Raw genomic sequence first — 18,669 nt, 5'->3', positions numbered from 1 at the left:
AACATTGAGAGGGATGTCCATTTAGAACAGAAAATTCTTCAGCCTAAAGCTGTTGAATCTGTGGGATTCATTGCCATAAGCAGCTGTGGAGGCAAAATCATTGGGTATATCTGAAATAGAGGTTGATAGGTTTTTGACTAGTCTGAGCGTCAGGGTCACTGAGGGACACTGGGATAAGACCACAGATGCACATACTCCACCTCCCTTTATGATACTCACTCAGCCGTAAACTCGTGTGTCCCGACGGGAATGCAGTAGACAAACTGCATGGCGCTCCAGAGGCGGTGGAACTCCACGCACTCATCCACGTGCATGACCCCATTGGTGGCCGGAGGACCCTTCCACACAGGGTCCTGCAGATAATTCCTGACACGTGTCAAGATCACCTCGAACATGGAGAGGCCGCAGCACAGACGCTCTTTGGTCAGTAGGTCTCCCTCACGGGCTATGGCGATTTGCTGTCGGGACAGAAGTAGCTAGTGAGTGCCGGGAGAGGAAATGCGGTCACTGTCGGCACCGGCTGAACCGTGGTCTGTTGCCACCAACCCTGCATGTCTGACCGGTACGTCCACAAAGACATTAGCAAATTTCTACAGATATGCCACTGGTTACATCTCCGTCTGGTATGGAGGGGCCACTGCACAGGATCGGAAAAAGCTGTAGAAAGTTGTAAACTCAGTCAGCTCCATCATGGGCACTGGCCTCCCCAGCATCGAGGACACCTTCAAAAGCTGATGCCTCAAAAAGGCAGCTTCCATCATTATGGACCCCATCACCCTCATCTCATGGCTACCATTAAGGATGAGGTACAGGAGCCTGAAAACACACAAGCAACATTTCAGGAACAGCTTCTTCCCCTCCATCGTCAGAGTTCTGAATGGACATTGAACCCATTCTCTCTGTTTTTGCAGCACACAAACTGCTGGAGAAACTCAGCAGGCCAGGCAGCATCTATGGAAAAGAGTACAGTCGAACAATAAGTGTACATATATAAAAACAGCAGCCCTGCTGAAGGGTCTCGGCCTGAAACATTGACTGTACTCTTTTCCATAGGTGCTGCCTGGTGTGCCGACTTCCTCAGGCATTTTGGGTGTTGCTCGGATTTCCAGCACCTGCAGATTCTCTCTTGTTTCTTACAGTGATTGACAGTTTTTTATTGTTATGTATTGCGAAGTGATACTGCCACAAGACAACAAATTTCACCATATGCCTGTGAGATTAGGCCTGATACTGACTTAATGACGAGTCCCTCACTCGTCTGCAGGGTGGCCGAGACCACCCACTCACCCTCTCGCTGTCCCCTCCACTGGCATTGTTCCTGGTTGCCCCACACCGCGGCTGTAACATCCTCCCTTGAAAACATGGCACACACTCACCCCTGGGGGTCACTTCATATCACACTGGTACACAAACATGTCCTGACCTCAATCTCCATCATTGTTCCACACACACTGACCCACACTGGGATCAGACCCACACACACACTGACCCTCACTGGGATCAGACCCACACACACACTGAACTTCACAGGGGGACGGTCCCACACACACACACTGAACTTCACAGGGGGACGGTCCCCACACACTGACCCTCACAGGGGAATGATCCCACACACACACTGACCCTCATTGGGGGACGGACCCACACACACACTGACCCTCAATGGGATCAGACACACACACACTGACCCTCTCAGGGGGATGGGTCCCACACACACACACTGACCCTCACAGGGGGACTGTCCCACACACTCTGACCCTCTCAGGGGGACGGTCCCACACACACACACACTGACCCTCACAGGGGGATGGGTCCCACACACACTGACCCTCTCAGGGGGATGGGTCCCACACACACACTGACCCTCACAGGGGGACGGACCCACACACACACTGACCCTCACAGGGGGACGGTCCCACACACTCTGACCTTCACAGGGAAATGATCCCACACACTCTGACCCTCTCAGGGGGACGGACCCACACACACACTGACCCTCTCAGGGGGATGGGTCCCACACACACTCTGACCCTCACAGGGGGACGGACCCACACACACACTGACCCTCTCAGGGGGATGGGTCCCACACACACACTGACCCTCACAGGGGGACGGACCCACACACACACTGACCCTCTCAGGGGGATGGGTCCCACACACACACTGACCCTCACTGGGGGACGGTCCCACACACACTCTGACCCTCACAGGGGAATGATCCCACACACACTGACCCTCTCAGGGGGATGGGTCCCACACACACACTGACCCTCACAGGGGGACGGTCCCACACACACTGACCCTCACAGGGGAATGATCCCACACACTCTGACCCTCACAGGGGAATGATCCCACACACACTGACCCTCTCAGGGGGACGGACCCACACACACACTGACCCTCACTGGGGGATGGGTCCCACACACACACTGACCCTCACTGGGGGACGGTCCCACACACACTGACCCTCTCAGGGGGATGGGTCCCACACAAACACTGACCCTCACTGGGGGACGGTCCCACGCACACTGACCCTTACAGGGGGACGGTCCCACACACACTGACCCTCACTGGGGGACGGTCCCACGCACACTGACCCTTACAGGGTGACGGTCCCACACACACTGACCATCTCAGGGGGACGGTCCCACACACACTGACCCTCTCAGGGGGATGGGTCCCACACACACACTGACCCTCACTGGGGGACGGTCCCACGCACACTGACCCTTACAGGGGGATGATCCCACACACACACTGACCCTCACTGGGGGACGGTCCCACACACACTGACCCTCACAGGGGAATGATCCCACACACACTGACCCTCACAGGGGGATGGGTTCCACACACACACTGACTCTCACAGGGGGATGGACCCACACACACTGACCCTCACAGGGGGACGGACCCACACACACACTGACCCTCACAGGGGGACGGACCCACACACACTGACCCTCAAAGGGGGATGGGTCCCACACACACACTGACCCTCACAGGGGGACGGTCCCACACACACTGACCCTCACAGGGGAATGATCCCACACACACTGACCCTCACAGGGGGACGGACCCACACACACACTGACCCTCACAGGGGGACGGACCCACACACACTGACCCTCACAGGGGGACGGTCCCACACACACTGACCCTCACAGGGGAATGGGTCCCACACACACACTGACCCTCACAGGGGGACGGACCCACACACACTGACCCTCACAGGGGGACGATCCCACACACACTGACCCTCTCAGGGGGACGGACCCACACACACACTGACCCTCACAGGGGGACGGACCCACACACTCTGACCCTCACAGGGGGACGGACCCACACACACTGACCCTCACAGGGGGACGGACCCACACACACACTGACTCTCACAGGGGGACGGACCCACACACACTGACCCTCACAGGGGGACGGACCCACACACACACTGACCCTCACAGGGGGACGGACCCACACACACTGACCCTCAAAGGGGGATGGGTCCCACACACACACTGACCCTCACAGGGGGACGGACCCACACACACTGACCCTCACAGGGGGACGGTCCCACACACACTGACCCTCACAGGGGAATGATCCCACACACACTGACCCTCACAGGGGGACGGACCCACACACTCTGACCCTCACAGGGGGACGGACCCACACACACTGACCCTCACAGGGGGACGGACCCACACACACACTGACCCTCACAGGGGGACGGACCCACACACTCTGACCCTCACAGGGGGACGGACCCACACACACTGACCCTCACAGGGGGACGGACCCACACACACTGACTCTCACAGGGGGACGGACCCACACACACTGACCCTCACAGGGGGACGGACCCACACACACACTGACCCTCACAGGGGGACGGACCCACACACACTGACCCTCAAAGGGGGATGGGTCCCACACACACACTGACCCTCACAGGGGGACGGACCCACACACACTGACCCTCACAGGGGGACGGTCCCACACACACTGACCCTCACAGGGGGACGGACCCACACACACACAGACCCTCACAGGGGGACGGTCCCACACACACTGACCCTCACAGGGGGACGGTCCCACACACACTGACCCTCACAGGGGAATGGGTCCCACACACACACTGACCCTCACAGGGGGACGGACCCACACACACTGACCCTCACAGGGGGACGATCCCACACACACTGACCCTCTCAGGGGGACGGACCCACACACACACTGACCCTCACAGGGGGACGGACCCACACACTCTGACCCTCACAGGGGGACGGACCCACACACACTGACCCTCACAGGGGGACGGACCCACACACACACTGACTCTCACAGGGGGACGGACCCACACACACTGACCCTCACAGGGGGACGGACCCACACACACTGACCCTCAAAGGGGGACGGACCCACACACACACTGACCCTCACAGGGGGACGGACCCACACACACACTGACCCTCAAAGGGGGATGGGTCCCACACACACACTGACCCTCACAGGGGGACGGACCCACACACACTGACCCTCACTGGGGGACAGTCCCACACACACACTGACCCTCACAGGGGGACGGACCCACACACACTGACCCTCACAGGGGGACGGACCCACACACACACTGACTCTCACAGGGGGACGGACCCACACACACTGACCCTCACAGGGGGACGGACCCACACACACTGACCCTCACAGGGGAATGATCCCACACACACTGACCCTCACAGGGGGACGGACCCACACACACACTGACCCTCACAGGGGGATGGGTCCCACACACACACTGACCCTCACAGGGGGACGGACCCACACACACTGACCCTCACAGGGGGATGGTCCCACACACACTGACCCTCACAGGGGAATGATCCCACACACACTGACCCTCTCAGGGGGACGGACCCACACACACACTGACCCACACAGGGGGACGGACCCACACACTCTGACCCTCACAGGGGGACGGACCCACACACACTGACCCTCACAGGGGGACGGACCCACACACACACTGACCCTCACAGGGGGACGGACCCACACACACTGACCCTCAAAGGGGGATGGGTCCCACACACACACTGACCCTCACAGGGGGACGGTCCCACACACACTGACCCTCACAGGGGAATGATCCCACACACACTGACCCTCACAGGGGGACGGACCCACACACACACTGACCCTCACAGGGGGACGGACCCACACACACTGACCCTCACAGGGGGACGGTCCCACACACACTGACCCTCACAGGGGAATGGGTCCCACACACACACTGACCCTCACAGGGGGACGGACCCACACACACTGACCCTCACAGGGGGACGATCCCACACACACTGACCCTCTCAGGGGGACGGACCCACACACACACTGACCCTCACAGGGGGACGGACCCACACACACTGACCCTCACAGGGGGACGGACCCACACACACACTGACTCTCACAGGGGGACGGACCCACACACACACTGACACTCACAGGGGGACGGTCCCACGCACACTGACCCTTACAGGGGGATGATCCCACACACACACTGACCCTCACTGGGGGACGGTCCCACACACACTGACCCTCACAGGGGAATGATCCCACACACACTGACCCTCACAGGGGGATGGGTTCCACACACACACTGACTCTCACAGGGGGATGGACCCACACACACTGACCCTCACAGGGTGACGGACCCACACACACACTGACCCTCACAGGGGGACGGACCCACACACACTGACCCTCAAAGGGGGATGGGTCCCACACACACACTGACCCTCACAGGGGGACGGTCCCACACACACTGACCCTCACAGGGGAATGATCCCACACACACTGACCCTCACAGGGGGACGGACCCACACACACACTGACCCTCACAGGGGGACGGACCCACACACACTGACCCTCACAGGGGGACGGTCCCACACACACTGACCCTCACAGGGGAATGGGTCCCACAAACACACTGACCCTCACAGGGGGACGGACCCACACACACTGACCCTCACAGGGGGACGATCCCACACACACTGACCCTCTCAGGGGGACGGACCCACACACACACTGACCCTCACAGGGGGACGGACCCACACACACTGACCCTCACAGGGGGACGGACCCACACACACACTGACTCTCACAGGGGGACGGACCCACACACACACTGACCCTCACAGGGGGACGGACCCACACACTCTGACCCTCACAGGGGGACGGACCCACACACACTGACCCTCACAGGGGGACGGACCCACACACACACTGACTCTCACAGGGGGACGGACCCACACACACTGACCCTCACAGGGGGACGGACCCACACACACTGACCCTCAAAGGGGGACGGACCCACACACACACTGACCCTCACAGGGGGACGGACCCACACACACACTGACCCTCAAAGGGGGATGGGTCCCACACACACACTGACCCTCACAGGGGGACGGACCCACACACACTGACCCTCACTGGGGGACAGTCCCACACACACTCTGACCCTCACAGGGGGACGGACCCACACACACTGACCCTCACAGGGGGACGGACCCACACACACTGACTCTCACAGGGGGACGGACCCACACACACTGACCCTCACAGGGGGACGGACCCACACACACTGACCCTCACAGGGGAATGATCCCACACACACTGACCCTCACAGGGGGACGGACCCACACACACACTGACCCTCACAGGGGGATGGGTCCCACACACACACTGACCCTCACAGGGGGACGGACCCACACACACTGACCCTCACAGGGGGACGGACCCACACACTCTGACCCTCACAGGGGGACGGACCCACACACACTGACCCTCACAGGGGGACGGACCCACACACACACTGACTCTCACAGGGGGACGGACCCACACACACTGACCCTCACAGGGGGACGGACCCACACACACACTGACTCTCACAGGGGGACGGACCCACACACACTGACCCTCACAGGGGGACGGATCCACACACACTGACCCTCACAGGGGAATGATCCCACACACACTGACCCTCACAGGGGGACGGACCCACACACACACTGACCCTCACAGGGGGATGGGTCCCACACACACACTGACCCTCACAGGGGGACGGACCCACACACACTGACCCTCACAGGGGGACGGTCCCACACACACTGACCCTCACAGGGGAATGATCCCACACACACTGACCCTCTCAGGGGGACGGACCCACACACACACTGACCCTCACAGGGGGACGGACCCACACACTCTGACCCTCACAGGGGGACGGACCCACACACACTGACCCTCACAGGGGGACGGACCCACACACACACTGACTCTCACAGGGGGACGGACCCACACACTCTGACCCTCACAGGGGGACGGACCCACACACACACTGACCCTCACAGGGGGACGGACCCACACACACTGACCCTCAAAGGGGGATGGGTCCCACACACACACTGACCCTCACAGGGGGACGGACCCACACACACTGACCCTCACAGGGGGACGGTCCCACACACACTGACCCTCACAGGGGAATGATCCCACACACACTGACCCTCACAGGGGGACGGACCCACACACACTGACCCTCACAGGGGGACGGTCCCACACACACTGACCCTCAAAGGGGGATGGGTCCCACACACACACTGACCCTCACAGGGGGACGGACCCACACACACACTGACCCTCACAGGGGGACGGTCCCACACACTCTGACCTTCACAGGGGAATGATCCCACACACTCTGACCCTCTCAGGGGGACGGACCCACACACACACTGACCCTCTCAGGGGGATGGGTCCCACACACACTCTGACCCTCACAGGGGGACGGACCCACACACACACTGACCCTCTCAGGGGGATGGGTCCCACACACACACTGACCCTCACAGGGGGACGGACCCACACACACACTGACCCTCTCAGGGGGATGGGTCCCACACACACACTGACCCTCACTGGGGGACGGTCCCACACACACTCTGACCCTCACAGGGGAATGATCCCACACACACTGACCCTCTCAGGGGGATGGGTCCCACACACACACCGACCCTCACAGGGGGACGGTCCCACACACACTGACCCTCACAGGGGAATGATCCCACACACTCTGACCCTCACAGGGGAATGTTCCCACACACACTGACCCTCTCAGGGGGACGGACCCACACACACACTGACCCTCACTGGGGGATGGGTCCCACACACACACTGACCCTCACTGGGGGACGGTCCCACACACACTGACCCTCTCAGGGGGATGGGTCCCACACAAACACTGACCCTCACTGGGGGACGGTCCCACGCACACTGACCCTTACAGGGGGACGGTCCCACACACACTGACCCTCACTGGGGGACGGTCCCACGCACACTGACCCTTACAGGGTGACGGTCCCACACACACTGACCCTCTCAGGGGGACGGTCCCACACACACTGACCCTCTCAGGGGGATGGGTCCCACACACACACTGACCCTCACTGGGGGACGGTCCCACGCACACTGACCCTCACAGGGGAATGATCCCACACACACTGACCCTCACAGGGGGACGGACCCACACACACTGACCCTCACAGGGGGACGGACCCACACACACACTGACCCTCACAGGGGGACGGACCCACACACTCTGACCCTCACAGGGGGACGGACCCACACACACTGACCCTCACAGGGGGACGGACCCACACACACACTGACCCTCACAGGGGGACGGACCCACACACACTGACCCTCACAGGGGGACGGACCCACACACACACTGACCCTCACAGGGGGACGGTCCCACACACACTGACCCTCAAAGGGGGATGGGTCCCACACACACACTGACCCTCACAGGGGCACGGACCCACACACACTGACCCTCACAGGGGGACGGTCCCACACACACTGACCCTCACAGGGGAATGGGTCCCACACACACACTGACCCTCACAGGGGGACGGACCCACACACACTGACCCTCACAGGGGGACGATCCCACACACACTGACCCTCTCAGGGGGACGGACCCACACACACACTGACCCTCACAGGGGGACGGACCCACACACTCTGACCCTCACAGGGGGACGGACCCACACACACTGACCCTCACAGGGGGACGGACCCACACACACACTGACTCTCACAGGGGGACGGACCCACACACACTGACCCTCAAAGGGGGACGGACCCACACACACACTGACCCTCACAGGGGGACGGACCCACACACACACTGACCCTCAAAGGGGGATGGGTCCCACACACACACTGACCCTCACAGGGGGACGGACCCACACACACTGACCCTCACTGGGGGACAGTCCCACACACACACTGACCCTCACAGGGGGACGGACCCACACACACTGACCCTCACAGGGGGACGGACCCACACACACACTGACTCTCACAGGGGGACTGACCCACACACACTGACCCTCACAGGGGGACGGACCCACACACACTGACCCTCACTGGGGGACAGTCCCACACACACTCTGACCCTCACAGGGGGACGGACCCACACACACACTGACCCTCACAGGGGGATGGGTCCCACACACACACTGACCCTCACAGGGGGACGGACCCACACACACTGACCCTCACAGGGGGACGGTCCCACACACACTGACCCTCACAGGGGAATGATCCCACACACACTGACCCTCACAGGGGGACGGACCCACACACACACTGACCCTCACAGGGGGACGGACCCACACACACTGACCCTCACAGGGGAATGGGTCCCACACACACACTGACCCTCACAGGGGGACGGACCCACACACACTGACCCTCACAGGGGAATGGGTCCCACACACACACTGACCCTCACAGGGGGACGGACCCACACACACTGACACCTCACAGGGGGACGATCCCACACACACTGACCCTCTCAGGGGGACGGACCCACACACACACTGACCCTCACAGGGGGATGGGTCCCACACACACTGACCCTCACAGGGGGACGGTCCCACACACTCTGACCCTCACAGGGGGATGGGTCCCACACACACACTGACCCTCACAGGGGGATGGGTCCCACACACACTGACCCTCACAGGGGGACGGTCCCACACACTCTGACCCTCACAGGGGACAGGACCTCATGCAGAGGGACTCCACGACCCCTCACCCTGCCAATATCTTGGCAAAGATGTGAACTAATGCTTCGTTGGATTTACTTACACTGACTGGTAGATTCCCCTCCCATGGCAGCGATAGGTTCTGGGGGGGTAAAACAGTCTTCGTTTAGGACGGAAGCTCGTCAGAGGCCGGCGCTCTCTCCACTGCTCAGCCCCAGTGACGGCTTAGGCAGAGTTCAAAGTACAAAGGTCGAGCTGTTCCCCCAGACGCTCAGGGTGCAGGTGAGGGTTCACTGTCCATCGCCGGTGTCCCAGGGTCCTCACGGTCACAGCCAACCCCACTCCCCATCCCCACCCGTCGTCCGCGTCCAGGCTAAACAACATCCTGCTTTTGCACGGAGCCATATACCTCCAAGGCATCAACACTGAGCAACGGGCGAGGAAGAGGGAGTGATCGACGGGGGTGGGTGGTGGGAGAGGTTGGTGTGAGTTTCGGCCACCTAGTGTTCACGGAGGAAAGGGGAAGAGAATGTGGGAGACAGAGGGTAAAGGGCAGCTTGGGAGGGGAACGAGACTGTCCATCAGGGAGTGGTGCTGGCGGACACCAGTACCTGGGGAAGGAGAAATACCTCCCCCATGGCGAGGTGGTCAGGGAGGAAGTTGGGGGCCACATTCTACAGCAGGGTGGGGAGGGGTTGTTTGCCATGGTGATTGATGGGAGGTTTTGGGTGAGGTGGGTGTGGGGAGGACGGGAGGGAGGGGAAAATTGATGGAAGCACAATGTCCAGTCAGGACAACAGAATAGTGTCCGCTGGGCGCTGGGCCACCGGAGAGGGTCCCATCCATGGCTGACCTCTGTGGGAGGGGAAACGGTCCAGGTGACTCCCGTAGGGTCTCTGAGGTGATGGGATGGGGGGTGATATTTGAGGATGGGTTGGGGAGAGCAGGAAACTCTTACCTGTGGGGTGCCAAGTCTCTCGATCAGAGGCACCAGGTGTAGGGGGGCATACTTTGCCTCCAGTCGTTTCATCCTCACCTCCAGGCGCTCTCCCTCTGTCAACAACACACAGGGTTAGGCCCTGACACATGTACACACACACACACACACACACCCATATACACACACACACGAACATCCACACCCGCACACAAACCCTGACACGTGTCTACACATAAACACCCAGACAGATACAAGTCCACACACACACATTCCCCGCACACATACCCATGTCCAAACACACATAGACACATACCCACAGACATACACACATACGTGTGTGCAGTGCAGCACCAGAGGCACATACAGTCTCTCGGTGCAGTCAGTGTGAACAGATCTTCTTGGCCACAGGGTCAACTGGGAGAAGAGCACGGCCTCTTGGTGGGCTGGAGAGGTTGAGGCCATTTGCGTGGAGCACCACTCACCTCCTCTTCATGGGGGTCGACCTGACTCGATGGAGGAGGCCTGGCCGGCGAACTGGCGGGATTTGGAGACGAAGATCTCTGCCCTTCTGGGATGCTGGTCGGGTCTTCTTTCTGTGATCGTGTACCGGGGAAGGGTACCGGCCAGTTACCTCCAGGCTGCCTGCTCTGGTCTTACTCGCGGCGTTTGTGTGCAGGACCCAGAGGAGGCTGCTGAACTTCTTCTGGGGAAACAGGAGGCATTGGGTCTGCAGTCTTCTGATCGCGGTCAGTCCTCGGTGTGCGTGTGCACCCAGCTGACGGCTCTCTGCCCCGGACCACCCTCCGAGTGGCAGTGCACATTCTCCGCCTGCAGGAGGGCACGCGGATCTCGGCAGACGACATCAGCCGTGTCACTCTGAGGGACCTACCGGGAACTGTGCAGGGTCTTCTCTCTGGCCTCGTCAGGGCAGAGTGCTCCTGCGCCGCTGGGGTGCCACGGGGACTTGAGGAGGTTCCGGCTGGGAGACCGAGGATCCCGCACATCGTGAGCCGTCTCGCGGGGTTGCCCACTGTGTGGTTCCTGCAAGCTCTGAAACGCTCCAGTTCACCTTCCACTTCCCCGCCTTGGTCTGCTGACCAGACTCACCTCGGCAGCCCGTGTTACTGTCTGGCAGCGGAGGAAGTCCCCAGTGGAAGTCCCTTTACGTACAGGTGCTTCCCCAGTACAGTGGGACCTGGGGTGGAAGTTGCTGCCTCGGGCATTCCCGGTACAATAGGTTCTCGAGCAGGTTCACCGACACCCCGTCCACCTGTCCACGGTGGTACTGAGGGAGAGTCACTGGGAGGGGCTGTAGTGAGGGACGGTCAATGTGGGAGGGGTGGTACTGAGGGGAGGTCACACTGGGAGGGGTGGTACTGAGGGAGAGTCAGTGGGAGGGGCTGTAGTGAGGGACGCTCAATGAGGGTGAGTTGGTACTGAGGGAGGGTCAGTGTGGGATGGGGTGATACTGAGGGGGGATCAGTGTGGGAGGGGGTGATACTGAAGTGGGGTCAGTGTGGGAGGGGTGGTACCGAGGGAGAGTCAGTGGGAGGGGCTGTAGTGAGGGACGGTCAATGTGGGAGGGGGTGATACTGAGGGAGGGTCAGTGTGGGATGGGGTGATACTGAGGGAGAGTCAGTGGGAGGGGCTGTAGTGAGGGACGGTCAATGTGGGAGGGGGTGATACTGAGGAAGGGTCAGTGTGGGAGGGGTGATACTGAGGGGGGTCATACTGTGGGAGGGGTGGTACTAAGGGGGGTCAGTGTGGGATGGGGTGATACTGAGGGGGGTCATACTGTGGGAGGGGTGGTACTGAGGGGGGTCAGTGTGGGAAGGGGTGATACTGAGGGGGGTCATACTGTCGGGGGGTGGTACTGAGGGGGGTCATCGTGGGATGGGGTGATACTGAGGGGGGTCAGTGTGGGAGGGGTGGTACTGAGGGAGAGTCAGTGGGAGGGGCTGTAGTGACGGTCAATGTGGGAGGGGGTGTTACTGAGGGAGGGTCAGTGTGGGATGGGGTGATACTGAGGGAGAGTCAGTGGGAGGGGCTGTAGTGAGGGACGGTCAATGTGGGAGGGGGTGATACTGAGGGAGGGTCAGTGTGGGATGGGGTGATACTGAGGGAGAGTCAGTGGGAGGGGCTGTAGTGAGGGACGGTCAATGTGGGAGGGGGTGATACTGAGGGAGGGTCAGTGTGGGATGGGGTGATACTGGGGGGTCATACTGTGGGAGGGGGTGGTACTGAGGGGGGTCATACTGTGGGAGGGGTGGTACTGAGGGGGGTCAGTGTGGGATGGGGTGATACTGAGGGGGAGTCAGTGGGAGGGGCTGTAGTGAGGGACGGTCAATGTGGGAGGGGGTGATACTGAGGGAGGGTCAGTGTGGGAGGGGTGATACTGAGTGGGGTCATACTGTGGGAGGAGTGGTACTGAGGGGGGTCAGTGTGGGATGGGGTGATACTGAGGGGGGTCATACTGTGGGGGGGTGGTACTGAGGGGGGTCAGTGTGGGATGGGGTGGTACTGAGGGGGGTCAGTGTGGGATGGGGTGGTACTGAGGGGGGTCATACTGTGGGAGGGGTGGTACTGAGGGGGGTCATACTGTGGGAGGGGTGGTACTGAGGGGGGTCAGTGTGGGAGGGGTGGTACCGAGGGAGAGTCAGTGGGAGGGGCTGTACTGAGGGACGGTCAATGTGGGAGGGGGTGTTACTGAGGGGGGTCATACTGTGGGAGGGGTGGTACTGAGCAGGGTCAGTGTGGGATGAGGTGATACTGAGGGGGGTCAGTGTGGGTGGGGGTGATACTGAGGGAGAGGCACACTGGGTTGGAAAGTGTTCAATCAGGTAATACCATACAATAGGTTCTCGAACAGGTTCACTGACACCCCGTCCATTCTGTGGGCAGGAGGAGTCAGTGCACCATGCTTTCATGAAATGTGAGAGGTTGCAGCCGCTCTTTGAGTTTCTCAGAGAGCTGCTGCTGAGTTTCTGGCTGACTTGAGTCACGTGCTCCTCGTATATGGACACCCAGTTCAGAAGGGGGTGGGTCACAGGACGATCTCCTGGTGGGTCGGTCCTGGGCCTGGCCAAGACGGTCATAAACGAGTCAAGGTGGAGGGCGCTGCCTGGGCCGACTGCCTGCTCCTTTTCCGAAGATACGTTTGTGCCCGGCTGTCCTTGGAGAGGGAGCACACAGTCACAACGGGCACACTGGGGGATTTCCGTGAGAGGTCGTCCCTCAGTGGTATTGACTGTTTTACAGACAGTAGTGACAATATTTTAATCAGAGTGTGCTTACTGTCTTCTAAATACTGAATGTCTGTGCCTTGTCTATATGTGATGTAAATAAACTTTTATAGTTTTGTGAAAAAAGCTAACCTTTAATGTAGACCCTGGGTAGAATGTTCTGGAAGGGTGCCGCATGCAGAAGGTCACAGACTTCTTCCTGAGACTGTAAAGCAGAGGAGATATCATGCGGTCAGGGCTCGGATTCTGAAGGAGCTTCCCCCTCACACACCAGCCCATCACTCCCCATTCAGCAGGGACTGCGGCCAGTCTTTAACCACAGCGCCCGTTTCCAAGAGGCACCGCCCCCATTCTTTTCCAGCTCCACCTCACCTCAGTCCCCACAGACTCCAGGGGACTCCACAGCTGACACTTTCCTTTGACAGCTCATTAGGCTCACTACATGAGGGGATGTTCATGAGAACGATCTGAGGAATGAAAGGGTTAATGTGAGAGGAACATTTGTATTCCCTGTTGGTCGAGTTGTTATTGATCCTATCATATGAACTCTTTAAGCTGTCCATAGAGTTTATATGGCAAGTTGCCCTTTCTTCCCCACAGATCCTGCGACTGCCCAAGCTGGGACCCGGACGGATTCGAAGTCTGGTGCCGACACCACTACACCACCAACCGGCCCGGTATTCACTACTGGAGTGTAAAAGATTGAGGGGAAAAACCTAATTGAAACCTATGAATATTGAAAGGTCTGGATAGAGTGGATGTGGAGAAGATGTTTCCTATGGTGGGGGAGTCTAGGACCAGAGGGCACAGCCTCAGAATAGAGGGATGTCCATTTAGAACAGAGATGAGGAGGAATTTCTTTAGTCAGAGGGCAGTGAATTCATTGTCACGGGGGCCAAGTCATTGAGAATATAAAGGTTAATAACTTCTTGATTAGTCAGGGTACAAAGGTTACAGGGGAAGTCAGGAGAATGGGGTAATAAATCAGCCGTGATGGAACAGTACAGCAGATTTGATGGGCTGAATGGCCTGATTCTGGCTTCAGTATCTTATGGTCTGATGTGCTCCTGTTCCTCGGGGTGAGGCTGCCAGTTTGGGACAGGAATATTTCCTCTCTGCTTTCACCGTTATTCGCAGACTCTCGTTGCCTCTTGCATGGAATGTTTGTCCCTGGCCCTACGGCCCCTCATTCCACACCACTCCTTTCCTCTTTGGAAATAGCCGGATGCTGGACTGACACCTGAAGTCGATGTCAGCTGCAGTACGAGAGCTGAGACTGTCCGGCAGAGTCAGGACTCGGACTGCAAAGCAGCTTCACCCCCAGAAGGCCATTCAGCACGGACTGCAGCCACTCCATAACCTCATGCCCCTTTCCAGAATGTTCCAGGGCTGTGATGAAACTCAGGGCAGCTTACCAAGGCTTGCTCAATGAGCAGACAGAAGAGGATGGCGTTGCCCACCTCCCTCAGACTCTGAAACACATCCGTTTTCAGCTCTGCGTACTCGATGATGTCCTTCAGCTGGTGGTGGAAGAATTCCAGGATTCCTGCAGGACGAGAGCACAGGGCAGAGGTCACACCCTCGGTCAATACCTGGGCAAAGCCCACCTTGTCTCACCACCCGCCTGTTTCAGAAACAGAATCATGTCCAATATCACTGACAAACGTCGTGAAACAAAACCTGTAAATTGCAGTAAGAAACTATGTGTAAAAAAACACCGAGCAAACTGCAAAAAAACAAAAAAAAAATTCCAAGGCAGAGTTCATGGATTCATTGTCCATTGAGAAATCTGTTAACACAGGTAAAGAAGCTCATCCCTTACATAGTGAGGGTGTGTCTTTGTGATCCGAGACAAATCCAGTGGATTTGTGATCTGCCTGTATATCTCCGACACTACCCGGTCGATTTGTGATCTGTCTGTATATCTATTCCCACCTATGCTCCTGGGAGACCCAGTCCACTAAACCCATCCCCACGGGAGGCCCAGGCCACGGAACCCATCCCCAGGAGAGGCCCAGTCCATGGAACCCATCTCCACGGGAGGCCCAGTCCACGGAACCCATCCCCACGGGAGGCCCAGGCCACGGAACACATCCACAGGAGAGGCCCAGGCCACGGAACCCATCCCCACGGGAGGCCCAGTCCACGGAACCCATCCCCAGGAGAGGCCCAGGCCTCGGAACCCATCCCCTGGAGAGGCCCAGTCCACGGAACCCATCCCCACGGGAGGCCCAGGCCATGGAACCCATCCCCACGGGAGGCCCAGTCCATAGAACCCATCCCCACAGGAGGCCCAGGCCACGGAACCCGTCCCCACGGGAGGCCCAGTCCATGGAACACATCCCCATGGGAGGCTCTGTCAACGGGATCCATCTCCACGTGAGACCCAGTCCTCGGAACCAATCCCCTGGAGAGGCCCAGTCCATGGAACCCATCTCCACGGGAGGCCCAGTCCACGGAACCCATCCCCAGGAGAGGCCCAGGCCTCGGAACCCATCCCCCGGAGAGGCCCAGTCCACGGAACCCATCCCCACGGGAGGCCCAGTCCATAGAACCCATCCCCACAGGAGGCACAGGCCACGGAACCCGTCCCCACGGGAGGCCCAGTCCATGGAACCCATCCCCATGGGAGGCTCTGTCAACGGGATCCATCTCCACGTGAGTCCCAGTCCACGGAACCCATCCCCAGGGGAGGCCCAGTCCATGGAACCCATCCCCAGGGGAGGCCCAGTCCATGGAACCCATCCCCACGGGAGGCCCAGGCCATGGAACCCATCCCCATGGTAGGCTCTGTCAACGGGATCCATCTCCACGTGAGTCCCAGGCCACGGAAACCATACCTATGGATGCCCCAGGGGAGAGGCCTCCAGCCTAACATTTCCTGCACTGCAGACTGAGGTGCTATACAAATGCAAATCTAGCTGTACTTCCAAAAACCTCCAGCTCTCTAACCCGCACCCCCGCACCTTCAACTCCCAGCCCCTCACCTCTACATCACCAACTCCCACCCATCCTTTCCCAAAACACCCCTCTCTGTCACCAACAGCTACACACCCTCTCCCAGATACCCCTCCCTGTCACCTATACCCACCCAGCCTCTCCTGAACACTCCCAACATTCAGCTCACCATTTCTCTCATCATGCTGGCCCGGGTACACAGTCTGCCCACTCAGCCTGAGGAAATATGAGGCTCGATGGCAATGCGGTGGGGTCTCTATGCTCCCCCAAGCCACTCTCAGGGCAGGAATCACACACAATAACTGAATAATGAGCTGCAGACTGGGACTAGGACAGTTCACAGGGCTATGGGTTCGATGGGCAAGATGTCCCAGGAGCTGGTGCTTTAACACCCCTCCCACCCCAACTATCACCTCCTACACCCCTACCTTCCTACATGAGTCACTAACCTGGAGAGCCGTACTCGTGACGAGGCAGACGACAGATCTTGGGCATCACTTCAATGAGGGTCTTCACGTACTGCAGGATGGTGCCCTGCAGCTGGGGATAGCAGGATCAGACACAAGGCATCAGGCACGTCCCTTCCTTGCTTCCCCAAAACCAGCCACTCCTACCCACACACTTCCCCAAAACCAGGCATTCCCACCAGACACTTCCCCAAAACGAGCCACTCCCACCAGACACTTCCCCAAAACCAGGCATTCCCACCCACATACTTCCCCAAAACCAGCAACTCCCACCAGACACTTCCCCAAAACCAGGCATTCCCACCAGACACTTCCCCAAAACCAGGCATTTCCACCACACACTTCCCCAAAACCAGCCACTCCCACCACACACTTCCCCAAAACCAGGCATTCCCACCAGACACTTCCCCAAAACCAGGCATTCCCACCACACACTTCCCCAAAACCAGGCATTCCCACCACACACATCCCCAAAACCAGGCACTCCCACCAGAGAATTCCCCAAAACCAGGCATTCCCACCAGACACTTGCCCAAAACCAGGCATTCCCACCAGACACTTCCCCAAAACCAGGCATTCCCACCAGACATCTCCCCAAAACCAGGCATTACCACCACACACTTCCCCAAAACCAGGCACTCCCACCAGAGAATTCCCCAATACCAGGCATTCCCACCAGACACTTCCCAAAAACCAGGCATTCCCACCAGACACTTCCCCAAAACCAGGCACTCCCACCAGAGAATTCCCCAAAACCAGGCATTCCCACCAGACACTTCCCCAAAACCAGGCATTCCCACCAGACACTTGCCCAAAACCAGCCACTCCCACCAGACACTTCCCCAAAACCAGGCACTCCCACCAGACAATTCCCCAAAACCAGCCACTCCCACCAGACAATTCCCCAAAACCAGCCACTCCCACCAGACACTTCCCCAAAACCAGGCACTCCC

At 59.2% G+C, this 18,669-nt stretch overlaps 1 protein-coding gene across 7 annotated transcripts in view; it reads right to left on the bottom strand.

The window, feature by feature from the left end:
• cyfip2 (cytoplasmic FMR1 interacting protein 2) overlaps window positions 1-18,669 on the bottom strand; it is a 180,223-nt gene that overhangs the window by 10,711 nt on the left and 150,843 nt on the right. For 5 of the 7 annotated variants that reach the window (XM_059990728.1, XM_059990727.1, XM_059990726.1 and 2 more), the window contains 6 exons: window positions 17,699-17,789; window positions 15,707-15,837; window positions 14,424-14,496; window positions 11,068-11,162; window positions 10,213-10,251; window positions 220-458 (listed from right to left, as the gene is read on the bottom strand). In XM_059990728.1, coding sequence (XP_059846711.1) covers window positions 220-458; window positions 10,213-10,251; window positions 11,068-11,162; window positions 14,424-14,496; window positions 15,707-15,837; window positions 17,699-17,789 — 668 coding nt within the window. The remainder of the gene's footprint in view (window positions 1-219; window positions 459-10,212; window positions 10,252-11,067; window positions 11,163-14,423; window positions 14,497-15,706; window positions 15,838-17,698; window positions 17,790-18,669) is intronic. The other 2 variants (XM_059990731.1, XM_059990732.1) reach the window with 1 other exon arrangement.

This window comes from Hypanus sabinus, chromosome 15, assembly GCF_030144855.1.
Source record: "Hypanus sabinus isolate sHypSab1 chromosome 15, sHypSab1.hap1, whole genome shotgun sequence".
Lineage (NCBI taxonomy): Eukaryota > Metazoa > Chordata > Chondrichthyes > Myliobatiformes > Dasyatidae > Hypanus > Hypanus sabinus.
This window is presented reverse-complemented; position numbering and strand designations above follow the sequence as displayed.